Source organism: Pteropus vampyrus, unplaced genomic scaffold (assembly GCF_000151845.1).
Source record: "Pteropus vampyrus isolate Shadow unplaced genomic scaffold, Pvam_2.0 Scaffold28, whole genome shotgun sequence".
In the NCBI taxonomy this organism is placed as follows: domain Eukaryota; kingdom Metazoa; phylum Chordata; class Mammalia; order Chiroptera; family Pteropodidae; genus Pteropus; species Pteropus vampyrus.
Genome location: NW_011888809.1, coordinates 1,598,891 through 1,615,061, shown reverse-complemented (window position 1 = coordinate 1,615,061; position 16,171 = coordinate 1,598,891). Strand labels below are relative to the sequence as shown.

General features: G+C 50.0%; 1 protein-coding gene across 1 annotated transcript in view; it reads right to left on the bottom strand.

Annotated features, from left to right (window-relative positions):
- Positions 1–2,448: 2,448 nt before the first annotated feature.
- The window catches only part of DNMT3A (DNA methyltransferase 3 alpha), a 103,831-nt gene continuing 90,108 nt past the window's right edge, over positions 2,449–16,171 (bottom strand). Inside the window, exons 15-21 of the mRNA XM_023528498.1 lie at positions 14,560–14,706; positions 13,651–13,741; positions 13,316–13,500; positions 12,182–12,267; positions 10,620–10,689; positions 9,709–9,827; positions 2,449–8,903 (exon numbers count right to left, since the gene is read on the bottom strand). Of these exons, the coding sequence (XP_023384266.1) occupies positions 8,762–8,903; positions 9,709–9,827; positions 10,620–10,689; positions 12,182–12,267; positions 13,316–13,500; positions 13,651–13,741; positions 14,560–14,706 (840 nt within the window). The 3' untranslated portion in view covers positions 2,449–8,761. The remainder of the gene's footprint in view (positions 8,904–9,708; positions 9,828–10,619; positions 10,690–12,181; positions 12,268–13,315; positions 13,501–13,650; positions 13,742–14,559; positions 14,707–16,171) is intronic.

Here is a 16,171-nt window from a genome sequence, read left to right as displayed (position 1 = left end):
AGGGTGGCATGGCTGTAGACCTGTGGCCTTTTAAAGTGTATTGGAAGCCAGGAGAAAGCGTGCTGTGGGGGTGATGCCAGGAGACTGTCCCAGGGAAGACCCGACCCCCTCGGGTGTGACTTCCTTGTGCTCCCATCTCCAACATACACTCTCTTCCCCTCACTGCAGGCCCTCAGCTAACACCCACACCCCCCAGGAACTACGCCCACTGCCCCCACCTGCCACCTCGGGCCCTTCTATGTATGGCTTTGGCCTCCTCCCCGGCCGGCCCCCAGGCAGCCTGTCTCCCTCCCTCCGCTCTTCCACTCCAGACCCACCGAGTCAACCTTGCTGAACCCAAGGAAATTTCTCTTGAACCCGCAAGCCTGGAGGTGTGTGGTGTCTCCTCCCGTCCTGGGCAGACTGGGAGGCTGGGATGACCCCCCGGGCTGTCTCAGTGGGCTGTGGACCCTGTCATTTCACAACTGCCTTGACCTTGACTCCTGCCCACCCCTGACCCTTCCCTGTCTCTCTCTATCCCTCTACCGTCAAATAACACTTTGTTTAAATCCAGGAAGTTCACAGGATGGTTATTAATAAAATGGCCCCAGCAGCTCACTCTCAGAAGCTCTGACCAGGCCTCCCATTCTCAGCTCAGACAACACGTGGCTTTCGGAGCTCAAGGGCACCCATTGCTCTTAACCTTGAACCTTTGAACGAGAGTCTCTTCGATTCAGTCTGAATCCCATCCCCCACTAGGCTTCCCCTAGGTAGGCATGCCAGGTGAGCTAATTTTCAAAATTTAGTAACCAAATAGTGCTGCTTCCACCTCTTGCTTCTCAAAAAAAGTCTTTACTTCCCCACTCGGATTAACACGTTTCTGAATTGCCCACACTAAGGACTATGTTTGTTTTCTTTCTGAACTGAGAGTTTCTGAGCTGAAAATACATTATCTGTTTTGACCATTGGGAGGAAATTAGGCAAACGTGTCAGGAGCCAACCAAAATGTTCATCTACTTTGCCCCAATAAATCTCATTTCTGGGAATGTGTCTTAAGGAAAAAAATACAAAATATTGGGGGTTAAACGCCAACACAAAGATATTTATTGCAGCTCTATTTATAGCTAAAATAAAATGCATATATATAGAAACAAACATCCAACAAGAAAATGCCATGCAGCCATTAAAAAAAAAAGAAAAAAAAGAATTCTACATCAACACTGAAAAATACTGAGGAAAAAAGTCGGATTAAAGTTAAATGTACATTTACAATTTTGTAAAGAAAAGTGCCCATGAAAAAAGCCCGTTATTTTTTTCTCAAATTTTCCCCTTATAATTTCTTTCAAAGCTGCCAGTGAAGTAGAGCCGTCCCAAGCCTCCCTCGAAGTCTCGTGTGGGAAAGAAACCTCAAGTAGCCCTCCCTTCAGAGAAGAAACCATCAGCCACACCTGCTTGGTGCTTAGGAGACAGGAATACAGCACAGAACGCCCGAGGTCTCACAGTGAGATGTGGTGGGAAGTTCCCAATTTTTAAGAGTTCCGATTCAGTCTCTTAGATGATGGGGACAGGGAACTAGTGACTGCCAGGCAAAGAATCATGAGAAAGAAGGGGACATTGTGTATGAACGGGCTCTGCAAACCGTTAAGGCACCGTTCACTTGCATGACAGTTCTTAGGAGGGGCTAGCCAGCCAAGGGAACCCAGAAAGGCCAGCAGTATCCTCAAGTGGCTGTCCGGCACCTCCTAGCTGTCCAGGGCTTTGCTGCACTCCCGGTGGCCCCTTACAGTGTTGGCCCCTGTGGGTGGGAAAGGATCTTCCTTATGCTGGCTCAAACAGGCCAACTTCTGCCAACTGGTCCTACTTCTGCTTGCTTTATAGAACTACCCAGAAAAATCCCAGGCCCTTGGGCTTGCTCTGTCAGCGTTTGCAAACATCTCTCAAGTCTCCCCTTTTAGGCCAAATGCCTGGCTTCATTTCAGGGTCCCTTGCACAGTCCAGACTGTCTACCGTCCGGCGGCTAGTGGGACACTCTTGTGTGTTACAGAAGGACCCGTGAGAGGGCAGCCGTGCCTGTAACCAAAAACCCTCCAGCTCATCTGACAAGACACTGGCACAAAGCCCCCTCCTGTCCTTGCTCTGGTCTGAAAAGGTCTGTTGCTCAGTCCAGGGCAGACTCTGCTTTTCCAGCAATCCTGTCTCCCTATCACCCCTCAGAGCTTCAAGTCAAGCAAACTGTCCTTTTCCTCACGCAGTTTACAGTCCCTATTTAATGCGCATGCAGGTGACGTTTTAAAGGGAGGAACTGCCTTGTCTGGACCCAACGCCAGCACTTAACCCCTCCGGAGAAGGCTGCGAACAGTCATGTCAGGGGAAAGGAGACGCAAGACAAAAGGACATTATTACGGTGCTTTTTCCGTTTTTCTTTTTGCACAAAAACAGTCCATTTATTCAAGTGTTCTCCAGCACAAGTACATTAGAAAGGAGCTTTATTATAGTCTTCTGGGCACAAAAAAAAAAAAAAAAAAAATGTGATGAAGGCGGAACTGACAGACTTTCTACATCTGCTGTACGCATTGACCTCTTTAATTATTTCATAAACAGCTATGTCACAAGCATCACTTACACAGAGATACAACAGAACACCGGGGGGCGGGGGGGGAGGGGGGGACCCGCCCAGGGCCCCCTCGCACGCGCCCCGCCCTGGATGTCCCAGAACCAGACTGTGAAATGTACATTATTATTGTCAATAAATAGAGAAGCAACCCTAAAAAAAAAAAAAAAAAAAAAAAATACAGTGGTGAAAGGATGCTGGAACCAGGGAAGGGGGGAAAAAAAAAGGAAAGGAAAAAGGAGGAACTGAAGAAAAAGGGACGGGGCAGGGGCGGGCAGGGGCTGGGAGTAAGTCCTGCATTTAGCTGCGTGGAATGTGGAGTGAAGTGCTCTGCCGCCGGGGTCAAAGCGCAATCGTCTGTAACAGTAAAAGTTATTACCAAATCGGCTACGGAGTTTATTCTTCAGTATGAATACATGATTTCCCACAAGTAAGTAAGCACCCGCTACTTCAATGCCTCAGCTAAAACACATGAAATCGCTCATTTAGTTTTCAAGTACAAAGTTAAAATGCCTTTTTAATAATAATATATCAGAGTAAAATAATAGTCTCTTTTAAACTCCACTACAAGAAAACAAAACAAACAGTCATTGTCCAGACAGCAGACTTAATTTAACAATATATATTTTTAATAAAATGTTTTAGCACCTTGTTGAGTCACCTCCTCCCTCTGCATATTCTAAGGAATTTCGGCATTTTTGTTGTTGTTGTTGTTGTTGTTATTTGTTGAATTCTAGGGCTGTGCAACCAAATCAGTCTGTGAAGTGAAATGGGACTAAGGTGAGGCTTTGATCCTTGCTCATCTCCTCAGGCACGCAGTGCTGGAGGCCACCAGACTGGAGTTTGAGAAAGCCACCCTCCCGCACCCCTCACTGGGGGAGTTTTCCAGTTACAGGAGTCTGTGGGCCTCCGTTCGGGCAATTCAGCCAGTCATGACTAGCAGAGAGAGATCTTCCATCCTTGTCCTGATTTTGACCTGCTATGCCTCCCTCCCCCAAAGTCTACTGCCTAGGGTCAACGACAAGCAAGAGGTCACCAACCAAAGGCCGCCTCAGCAATACACGGGCACAGGACGGCTGCCCTCGCTTCCAAAAGACCCCGGCCTTCCTTTACCAAAACGTAAAGATTTGAGAGCTTCTGCTAGAACAACGGAGTCAATCCTTTAATCTGTTCTCTTTCTCCCCAGATGCTCCAAATTCTTGTTGTTAATCCCCCGCCTGGGCAGGGGATGAGTGAGAGGGCCAAGCTAGCTCCAGGCCAGCCCCCCACACCTTTCCCATCCTGTGGTAGGTGAGAGGCTTCACCTGCTTTCTGCCAGAGGGCAGGACAACTAAGGCCTGGGGACGATAGCCGATGGCAGATGACAAATTCAGATTCCTCACCTCCTGGATCAAAACAGAGCCTGGCTAGAAACAGTTCTCACTGGAATCTTGGCTCTGCCGTTCCCCTGACCAAAGCAAACAGCCAGCCCTCTTCTGACCTCAGTGCTAGGCAGGCCCCACGGCCCTAACCCACAGCTCAAGGGGGCTCCTGCAAGTTTCCTGAAAATGACATCTCTGAAAACACCAGTGCCACAGCAACTCTGCACCAAGCAGGACAGCAACAGGAATTCAAAACCGCCTCCGGGATCCACTCTATATATACTTATATATAAAGACGTGAGGACTACGGATTACAGATTGCCTGTAGAACATCTCCCAGATGGCTCCACTGAATCATTCCTTCCCTTCCTTCTATTACAGACCTTCCTGTGGTAGAGATGGTGGGCCATTCCCATCTAGGCTCCCCCAGAATTGCCAGCTAAGCGGGAAGAGTGGGGAGCCAGCCCTTGTTAGACCAGTTCAATGTCCAACAGTCTTCCTTCCCGCTGGGTCTACTGTAGCAACCCACCAAAACTCACACGGACATCACCAGCCAACCACTCTCAGGCCTGTCCCCAAAGCGAAGAGGTCCTGGATGCTCTTCTGGGGATTTCTCACAGGATGTGAGAAAGGTTCTGGGGTCCAGAGAGAAAAACAGACAGTAACACACTAACGTCATCTGCCATATGCAAGAACCCGCCCCCCACCCAATCCTCAGCTACTGCTCCCCTGGCTTACTGTTTTCCAGCCCGTCCCGCAGGGAAGGGGTTAGCACCAGCCAGCTTGAGGCTCACGGGGCTCAGCAGCTGCCTGCTGGAGACTAGCTTCTTCTCGGGCCGGCAACCAAGGCTGTGTCTGTGGCACCCCCGGGTGTCTGTGTCCCCCAGCAACCTCCCGCAGACAAGAGCCACAGACCTCTTTGGCACCACAGTCCACTTAGCACCTGCAGTAAGTAGGGAGGCATCATCCTCAGTCCCTAGAAGCCTCGTTTCCAGGGGCAAATGGGCCTGCTCTCCAGGAAGAAAATCCTACCAGGAATACTCTCCAGAATGTTCCCTGGGCCTTTTTAGTTCCTCCTGCTCCATGGCCTCTGACCACAGCTTCATCCACAGCCAGTGAAACAATCCCTACCTTCACTCTCGAACGGCCCTGCCACAGCCTGTCAGAGCACAGTTCCCTTTAAAAGGTGACCCAGCATTTGTCCCCAGAAGTGCCCCAGGATTAGAGGTGGATTAAGAGCATCCCGGAATGGCCAAACTGACACATTCCCAAGGTCCCCTGCACCCTACCAAGTTCTGTGGGACTGAGCCCACAGGTCGGCTGGCAGCGAAGCTGGTGATCATTAACTCATCCATTTGAGGGACACCTGGCCAGGCTTCTGGGCCCGGAAAAACAAGGTCTCTTTAAGGATCAGTCACAACGAACCTCCTCTGAGCAAGCTGCCGGCCCACACGCATCCTGACTTGCCATGTCCTTGGCTACCAAGTTTCCTCCCCACACCACCCCTTGGGTGGAGCTTGGGCCATTGGGAAAGGCAAACTCCTTCACATAAGCAGCGGACGAAGACTTAGGAGGACCCGAGAACTGAAGGTCTGCAGAGGAAGGCCTGGACTGTCCCACACTGCAGGGCAGGGGGCGGGCTGGGAAGACCTTAGCACTGGCCAGCGGGGGAGGGAGCACCTTGGACTGCCTGAAGCAGCCCTCCTCCCCCCAGCCTTCCTGGAGTGGTGGTGGTGGACTCCAGGCCAGGGAGATGGAGCCTAGCTGGAGGAGGGGACGGGGCGAGCACCACAGTCAGGTACAGGGACTCCAGAGAGGGAGGGGCAGAGGTATCCCCCCTCTCCTAGCCACTCCAGCTCCCTGGGGGTCCACCATCACCACTGCCACCATGTTACGGAGCTGGCAGGAAGCAACTGGGTGTGATCTTCACAGCCAATCTGACAAGGAAATGAGTAGATTAGGGTCCAGAACTGAGCACCCCTAAGAAGAGCGGGAGGCTGGCCACCGGCTGTAAGCTTACTCCTGAGGAATGAGCAAGGGATTCAAAGCCTTAGTTTAATTTTGTCACCAATTACTAATTTGCTTTATTCAAAACATGAGGTTCACTGTCCCATTTTCTTGTTTTTGAATGGAAGCCCCTTGGCCAAGAACAGACCTGGATGTCAATTTTATTTTGGTAGGGGGAGAATAGGTAGGGGGAGTCGAGGGCTGACTTTACTGGTGCCTAGAGTTGCAGGTCAGTATCACAGGTTGCTAACAGAAGAATCTTTTGACATCACCAGGGGCAAAAGAGAGAGAACGCTACCTGCTAGAGGAGAGCACCTGCTAAAATAAAACCTCCTCCTTTTCCTGCCTTCAGCACCTAGCAACTTCTGGGATTGACAGTCTACCTGCAATCAGGGCAACAGAGGTAAAGAGCTGCAGGGCCGACTCCACAAAGTCCTGAATCCTGGGGAGAGTCGTGCGGGGTGCTCCCTGGCTGCGTGCGAGTGCATTCATTATGCATCGGGGTAGAAATTCGTTCCTGTGTATGCGTGTGGGATTGTTTGATTGGTGTGGGGCTTATGTCTGCAGTGGGACCCGAGGCTCAGCATCCTGAGCCCCCTTCCCCTGCTCCCCACTACATAATATTTCTTATACATGACCCTATCTATGTATTTATATAGCGCCTATCACCATAGGCCCTATCTTTCTAGGGATGCGAACTTGGGACCATGTGCTTGAGAGCACACCTCCCAGCCCTGCCGGTCCCAGGAGGTGCCATCCCCCCTCCCATTATAAAATATATATCTCTATATGCCACATATCTACACCCCATCTATCCAGGCAAGCATCTGCCCATTGGGCCCTCACCCTGGAGCCGCCAATGCCGTCTCCGCCTACCGCCAACGCCAGGCTGCCTGCCTCGGTAGGAAGTGGAACCAAGTGTTGCGCACTTGGGGCTCCAGGTGCTGCTGACTCGAGGTAAGAGCACAGCTATCATCAGACCAAGCACTAGAAAAGAAATACACACCACTCCAATCACACACACGAGGAGAGAGACGGCCTGGTCCTCCCTCCAGCCCTGACACACGTGACTTGAGAGGAAGGGAAGCAGAAGAGAAGAGGGAAGTATGAGAGGGACATGCCGGAAGGCTGGCCCGGGGACTCCCCGGCCGCCCAGCTGTTACACCTGGTGGCCCACCTGGCCCGAGGGGTGGGGAGCCAGGGCACCAGGGCCACCACTAACTTAGAAGCACCCTGCTCCCCGCACCTTGGTTTGAAACCTAAAGGGAAAGGGGGGGGGTGGGTTTTTGTTTTCTTAAAGAAAATCTGAAAACAAACATAATTATAACCAGAACCATAAGAATAATTATAACAAAAGGTGTCATCAGCCTCCCAGTATAAAACTGCAGCCTTTGGAGATGACCAAAAACATCACATTCCAGGGGCGGAAGCCGCCTTGTGCACAGAGGGTGGATGGTGGGGCCTCATAAAAGAACACACAAAAGGCGACTTTAGACAGGAAAGCACCAGTACGTTTTGTATGTTTTTTTATTTGCTCCAGGTGGGGTTTTTAACTGTCACTTTCCCACACTCTGGATTATTTCTGATCCCACCACGAGGAGCCCTCGAATCGGCTAATGTGAGAAACTGGGAATGAAGACCCCTTATCCTGCCATCTTGCTGAGGGAGTCTCCTTTTTGAAAAAAATCAAAAGGTTATTGCGTGAGTCTGGATGAATTCCACTCTCAGCTTTCCACGGTCCCGACCACCTCATCTCACCCACAGCTCCCCCCCCCTTTTTTTTTGGCAGGGAGCAGCGGGAAAACGCTGTTCCCAAATTCTCCTCCTTCGCCTCATCTAACACAAGGGGGGCAAAACCCACCTCGATCGTGATTCACCTTCAAGCCAGCTCCCTCTCTCCATCCTTGGTTAAAACCCTTTGCACATAAGGCAATGTGGAAGCTGATGTTTTTACTCATCTCGCTGTTTGAAAGCACCATTATGAAGTCAGGTTGTACAGTAGTTAACAGTACCTTTTATATATATAGCTCATATCTATCATATATATAAACTGTAAACAAGAGGTAACAGCGGCTTCTAGAAACTGGTTTTCTTCAAGGTTTCCTGTGTAGTAGGCACCTGAAATACTGTATAAAAGGGTCTTGTGTGGTGTTCTCGTCTCCCTGCTGCTAGCTGGGTTCTGTTTTGCATGACCAGGAATGGTGCTGGCAAGACAGCTCAGTGGCTGGGAGGGAATTCTGCCGCCTGAGCGTCTCTGTTTTCTGTCTCCTGCTTGTGCTCCTATCTGATCAGGCTAGAGACAACAACAAAAATATATATATATAGTTTAAAAAAAAAAAAAATCCAATACCAATATATAGATTTCTATAGAATTTCCTTTTTTCTGTCTCTCCCATCTTTCCTCTGCAAGGTATTGTTACTATTTTTTGTTATTGATTTTTGCTGCAATAAACCCTCTTGTTTCAGTCACAGCAAGAAACAAAAACCCAAACAAACAGAAAACCCCTCTGAAAAGAGAAAACAAAAGGTTTGACCAAAAATAAAAAGGGGGGAGGGAGGGAGCTTGGTTTTGTTTTTAAATAGGACTGAAGATTAACATTGAAAAATCAGGAGATGATGTCCAACCCTTTTTGCAAGGCAAAGCCCTCCGGTGTTTCCGCTTCTGTGGTTTTTGTTTTAAATTCCTTTTTCTCTTCTGGGTGCTGATACTTCTCTCCATCCTCACGTTCTTGGTGTTTTATTGTGTTTTGTGTTTTTTGTTTGTTTAACTTTATGTCACTACCTCAGTTGGCCCTCACGTCCCTTACACACAAGCAAAATATTCCTTCAGCGGAGCGAAGAGGTGGCGGATGACCGGGACGCTCCACGACCGGCCCAGCAGTCTCTGCCTCGCCAAGCGGCTCATGTTGGAAACGTCGGTATAGTGGACAGGGAAGCCAAACACCCTGGGGAGGAAAGGCAGAGGGGGCAGGCAGTGAGCACTGGCGTGTGGGGTTCTGGGAAATCTGTCCTTTAAACCCAGTTCAAGCCTCAGCCTGCCCCGCCCCGCCCCCCCACCCCCGCCCGGGATCTGAAGGTAAGTAAGATAATCACAGCTAAGAGATGTATCACGCAGTAGAAACAAAGTATTTGTGAGAAACGCCCCTAAGGACAGGCCCCACCTGGGATTTAGATCCACAGTGGGTATCTGAAGTTTGTACGTAATAACTATACATCCCCGATACCCTCCTCACAAGAGGGGTGAAAACCCTCCCCGGGGGCCAAACTCTTGCCTGACCTCACACGTTCCAGGAGTTCCCGTTTGCTCTGAACATTTGTGTAAGTCGCCTGTCGGACTACATCAGTTACACTGAGAATGAAGAGATAATCTAGCCCGTGAGTCTAATTTGCACCAAATCAGGGTGCTCAGGCTATAATGCCCACCTGGTCGTGTGCTGTCCTGGTTTGTAAAGTACCTAAAATGAGCAGCACGAGTTAAGGAAGCTCCTGTAGCTGCCATGTTTCCCTGGAGACCGGCAGGACCTCCAGGAGCCGAGGCTTGGATTGATTCATGGATTGATTCCTAGATGCCTTTTATTTTAGGACCATACCCAGGAATCTGCCATGTTGGGAAATGCCTGGGAAAGCCCACTGCTCACCTGGCATCTGCGGAAGACACGAGCCTGGCCACAAGAAACAGAGACCCCGCCCTCAAGGACAGCAATCAGAACACACCACACAGCCCATGACACCAGCACGCGCCTTGGGTACCTTTCCATTTCAGTGCACCATAAGATGTCCTCTTTCTCATTCATGAAGACGGGGAAATGCTGGTCTTTGCCCTGCTTTATGGAGTTCGACCTAGTAGTAATGGTCCTCACTTTGCTGAACTAGAAGATGAGGAAAGAGGAATGAGCACTCATTTGCCGGTCATGCTTCCATCATGAGTGTCAGGCGCTCGCCAGGGACTGGTGAGTCAACCCCTGACGAGGCCAGGTCCAGCCAGGGATCCGGGGAAGGCCCCAGTCGTGAGCCTCTGCAGATCCCACTGCCTTGCTCTTCTTCCTACTTGAGGTCACCCAGCCATCCTTAGTCCAATCCCGCTGGCCACGGGCGTGAGATGTAGCAGCTCGAGCCACTATCCTTCCTTCCTAAGTCTTCTAAGAACTGCTTCCTTCACAAGGGCAGTGATTTGCAGGCAAAAAGATGCCAAATTACTGGGGCTCGAAGACACCTGAATGCTGCCACCTGACGCCTGGTATGCTCGCTCTGGGAGATTTCTCCAGAGAAATGGAGCTTCCACCTCACAGGGGAATCTCTGCTCTGAAGGCTCATGCAGTAGGTCCTGGCCATAAAACTTAATAGCCGAGGGAGATCTAGGGACCCTGGCAAAGATTTCTCAGTGTCTGACTCTCATGGGACAGCAAGCGATGATCAACAAGGAAGGGCTGAAGGCCAGTGAAGACTTTTGTTCTCTCTTCTTGCCTTCCAGGCTTTCCCCTGGATCCCTCCCTCAAGTCTACTGTGTTCGAGACCCCAGTATTACCCCCTAAATTGCATTCACCCTAGCTGCACCCACAGAGCCCTAGAGGGAAGGCAAGACACATCCCTGGTGGCAGCTCTACCTCATCCTGTCCCCTGTCCTTGCCCCTACCCCCAACAGAGCTGACACTGGGGCTAACCTTGGCTATTCTGCCATGCTCCAGACACTCCTGCAGCTCCAGCTTATCATTCACAGTAGATGCCAACGGCCTAGGAGGCAGAAAAGAGAAGGTGACCACAGAAACCAGGAGAAGAGCAGGGACACACCCAGCAGCGCTGACTCAGCAGCCATCTGACTCACGCCGGTAAGCAAAAGAGGACCCCATCTCCCCCCACATGTTGTAAGCCCTTCAAATCCCCCCAGAACATATGTACACACACTGCGGCCACCCACGGATACAAATCCACCAAGCATTAATCCTTAATGGTTAATGCAATGAGTCACTTATGAGAGGGTAGACCAGATCACCAAGCATCGCTTTCTGTGCGAGACTTTTCTGACATATAAAAATACTTAATGAAGGTTTCACTCAGTGCTCCACCATCTCAGCATGGGAACCACGGGCACCCGTGGTCCAATTGCACTCCAGTGTCCCTCCTGTTCATGCACAGACATACCCACTCTACTTAGTCCCACTGGCGCCCCTGCTCCTCCCAGAAACTCAAGAATTCTAGAATTTTAGAGTTGAAGAAGCAGGTAGGAAAATCTCATAGGATTAAGGTCTGTCAGGAGATACTGAGTCAGTGGGTCCATGAAAATGCTGGACTACATAAGCCTGTCCATTTTCCCGATACACATACCCATCTTGAGAACTTTAGGGGGCACTGTGAGTTTTCGGGTCAGCTGCCCCACCGACTCATCTCCTTCCCATCAATAAGCAGCTTTGCTGAACGGGTACGAGGTTGAGGAAGTTCCTATAACTTCATGCTAATGGCAGAGACAGCTTAGATGACTGAGGCCAGATGAAATGATGTTTCCAATTTACAGGTATCACACTAAGGTGGTTTAAAGTCCACAGTCAAAACAATCTGGACAATGTTTCCCTTTCTAATCGATATTTAGATTGGGTAGATCACACTCAACTTTTGAGCTGCTCGCTCTCAACCAGAATCTCCTTGTCCCTCACAGACTTTTTTATAATGAAATGATTACACTAAAGAAATGAAACTTTCCTTCATTCTTGAGTATTAAAGTCTTTATCCATATAACCTAAATGAAGAGCATCCTTCCAACAAAAGGCCTGACGACAACTAAGTGTGTGGACAGTAAGTGAAGCAGGGCCCTCCAATCTGCCCGGTGCCGCTTCAAGATTCCCTCTCTTGGAGCAGGATGTGGCCAGGCTGTGGGGGCTTCTCATGCCCAACCCCATCCTTCATGACTTTACCTCAGGAGACTAAGACCAGCTGATTCTAAACACATCACCAATGTAGAAGAACCAACTATTTAACTCAGCAGCATGTTGCTTCTTTTGCGTAGAGTCCACTTGTAAAGTTGCCCTTTTAAACCACAAGTTGTTGGCTTCCTAGTCAAGTGTTTTCTATACCCTGACTCCCCTTCCTCCTCAAGAAGGAAAATAAAGAACGTGGCAGAACAGCAAGCTGGTCAGCAGGGGAGGCTGGCCCGAGAGGCTGAGCCCCATCCTCAGGCCGTCCTGCCACGGATCAACCCGCAGCCACCCCGGGCCCGGGAGCTCTCACCAACCTGTTCATACCAGGAAGGTTCCCCCAGAAGTAGCGGGCCCTGTGTGCAGCTGACACTTCTTTGGCATCAATCATCACAGGGTTGGACTATAAAACAGGAGAGAGATTAAAGATGAGCAAGAGAGGAATATTAAAAAGTGGCGGGAAATTGTGCTCGTTTAAGAGTCTTGAAGCCTCAAAGGCTCGTCTCTCAGAAGGCCACACACTGGGACAGCCTGAAGCCTCCAGGAAAAGCCAGAATGAAGCCTAGCCACATTCCACATGCTCTCACTGGAACGTTCTAGACCAGCACAGTCCAACTGAATACTCTACGGTGATGGAAATGCTGTCTGCACTATTCACTACAGTAGCCACTGGACCACCAGCTGCAGGTGGCTAACGAGTACCTGAAATGAGGCTGCTGTGACTGTGGGATTTTAATGTTCATTTGAACACCACGCATGGCTGACGGCTACCAATATTGGACCACACAGCTCTAGTTCACCCAGAGGCTCTGAGAAAGTTCCAAGAAGTGAGGGAGGACGTATTCACTATATGTCCAGATTATGAACCAAACAGACACATTTATAGTCTAAACAGCAACTTGAGAGGTTACTGATCCTAAGACTTGGGAGCATGGGCTCAAGCTCCCGGACCGCCCACCCCACAGAAATCCTCTGTGCACAGCTCCAACCTGGCTCAGAGCCGAGGAGGGACCCACATGAGATAAGCCATGTTTTCTTCCAAAGTGTCATAAAGCATCCATCATGGTGCCAGGGAGCTAGGATAAACCATTCTGGTCAGGAAAATCGGTTTTGGCATCTCCAACGTTCCCCCAGTGAAACACCACACAAGACCCAGCCCCAAAAGTCTGGCACCCCACCCTCTTAACTGCCAGGCCCTTCAAGCCCTGAGGCCCACAGAAACATACTAACTACCTCTTAGAGTGTGGCCAGGGGTTCTTTCAGGGGTGGGCCTGTCACAGTGCTTCCTCCCTGTCTAACTGGGAAGCTCTGTGCTTCCCAAACAGGCCCCTTGCAAAGCGGAAGTCCCCAGTCCCCAGCCGCACAATGCAGATGAGACAGGGAGACAAAGCGGCGGTCCAAGGTAGAAGCCATGATGAGTGAGCTGGCCATACCAAGGGTGCTGGCTATACCTCAAGAAATCGCGAGATGTCCCTCTTGTCACTAACGCCCATGGCCACCACATTCTCAAAGAGCCAGAAGAAGGGGCGATCATCTCCCTCCTTGGGCCGCGCATCATGCAGGAGGCGGTAGAACTCAAAGAAGAGCCGGCCAGTGCCCTCTGAGAGGCGGAAGAGAAAGCCGTCAGCTGGGCTGTCTGCAGAGACAGGGGTGTGGCTCGGGCACGGGGAGGGCACGGGAGAACAGGGTCATCGGGAATAGCTGTCCCAGGGCAGAAATGTCCAAGTAGGAAACCTACGTGCAGAAGCACCAGCTGAGAAGGTGGAGGGGTGAGCTCAGCACCTACCGTAGAGTCCCTTGCGGGCAGGGTTGACGATGGAGAGATCATTGCACGGACTGCCCCCAATCACCAGATCGAATGGGCCCCACTCCTGGATCTGGGAAGATAAAGGTAATGTGATGGGCCTGACGTCCAGGGACAGAGGCAGAAAGGGAAACGAATTATCTGTGAATTTGGCAAAAAAAGTAGCTTGGCGTGGAAGAGGAGACCCAGCTGCTTTGTATTCTCACTACATATACATATTCATATAAACATACTATGTACACACACACGCGCACACACGGTACAGGCCAGTCACTGAGGCCCTCTGGGCTCAGTTTCTGAAACGATAAAGTGAATGGACCAAACTGGATAATCTCTGAGGCCAGCAGGGAAACCAGTGTGTTCCCAGCAGGAAAAGCAGCCACTCGGTGAGAAGGCAGTCCTGACTGGACAGCTGAATGCAAAGGTACTTTGTGCTCCGCACACTCCGCACAGGGCGTCTGGGCCACCTGAATACCCTTCATGATTCCTGAGGGCCTGCAGTTTCAGGGGTAGACACAGATAACTGGAAGGGCAAAGAGCCATTTAGGTAAGATCCTGCCAGAGCTCCCTAGAAATGGAGGCTGGTAAAGTTGCGGCAGGAAGTACCAGGAGGACAGACACCCGACTGCAATCCTAAGCCCTCGACGAAAAAGGGCCTTGAAACCGGCCAGGAACAGCCTGAGCTCCACAAAGCCAGCTTCCCAATTCCCACTTTGATCTGCCCATTTATCCTCTCGAGACAAGGAGGAAAATGGAAGAACGGAAGAGGCTGGCAGGGAAAACGGGGAAAGGAAAAGAATAAATGAACAAAACGTAAGGGGGCTGGTGCTGCCCCCGGGAGCTGAGTGTAAGGGACACGGAGGCGGGTCAGGTCCCACAGCACTGACATACATGCTTCTGCGTGACGCTGCGGACGTCCCCGACGTACATGATCTTCCCTTGGTGCCGCACCATGCCCACCGTGATGGAGTCTTCACACACCTCCGAGGCGATGTAGCGGTCCACCTGAATGCCCAGGTCCTTCAGCACCAGCAGCCCTGCACCGGCCAGACACATCGATCAGCAACAGGCCCAAGCCCAGCCCTGCCCAGTCCAGGAAGCTGCCTGAAATCGTTCTGGACCAAACGAACATCAATAGCAAAGACAGTGAGGCTGTTTCAGGTCTAGTTTGATCTACTTCGAAGGTGGTCAAGGCCAGGAAAGAGTGACCAGGTAGCAGGCGGTTTCAGAATCCAGGGAGGATAGCAGGTGACTTTTGGGTGGCCTTTTCTTTGCTGTTTCTCCATCTCGCACACACTGGTCCTTCCTTACCACCCCGCCCCCCAAACTATCACCTCCTGCTGCAATTCTACTTATTCTTCAAGACTCGACATAAATGAATCTAAAAGTGTTTCATCGATGTCCTGCTCCAACGCCACAGCCCCCTGGAAGCACGTCCCCTCTTCTGTAAGCCCCCAGTGTGTCTCTCTACGTCATCAGAGCAGCCAGTGTGTATTCCTATTCAGCCTTTCTCCTGCCTTTCTCCTGAGCTGCAAAGGGTCTTCAAGACTGAATAGGTCTCATTCACGTGTTTCCTCCTGAGCTAACTGCATTCACTTCCTTACCATGATTCCTACACAAACACTTGCTGAATAAAGGCAAAAAAACAATTAGCACAGACCCTGAAAGCTTCCAGAAAAACAGGCCATCATGGCACCATTTCCAATGATCCCAACAGACCTCTCCACCAAGGAGCTTTTACAGCCTCTTTGGGGTGTGACATGGTTTTTAAGGCCTGGAGATTTCCGCCTGGGAAACCAAAGCCGGAAGTTAACCTTTCTGGGTTCACAGAATATCAGCACTAAATTGTGAACAAAAGACAGACAAAACACCTGGCCTGGGATGCCATCCCCACCCTAGCCCTCTGGGCTCAGACTACCCATCCACAGGAAAGCAAGTTCAAGTTCTAGGAAAATTACTCCTTTCTTAAGAACTAACAATCCTTCACCTGAGGGCAGGGCGGGAGTGGATGCTGTCAATACCACCTTTCATGAGGGCTTTCTGGCAAGGTCAAGGAAAACCTTATTAAAAAAAAAAAAAACACCTATGCGGGTGACCCAGTATTTATTTCCTAAGAGATAATGGTTTAAGTATATAAAGATATATGCATAAGGATGCTTGTCACAGCACTGCTCACAACAGTGGAAAAAATAGTAAACAACCCAATACAGTGTTAAATAGATTATGGCACCTGATTCAATGGATTCCTATGAAGCATTCACAGATAAAGAACGGAATTCTATACTGGTCGACATAAAAAAGTAGTCATAATGTCACAAATGAAAAGGCAAGTTACAACACTATGCATTTTACTATCCTTTTGTTTCATCTATCTATGTATAATTATATAAACACTCATATATATGCACACACAAAAAAATCTAAAATGACATACACCAAAACACTAATTATAGGATTGTGGGCAATTTAAATGTTCTTTACTCTCTTATTTATAGTTTGTTGG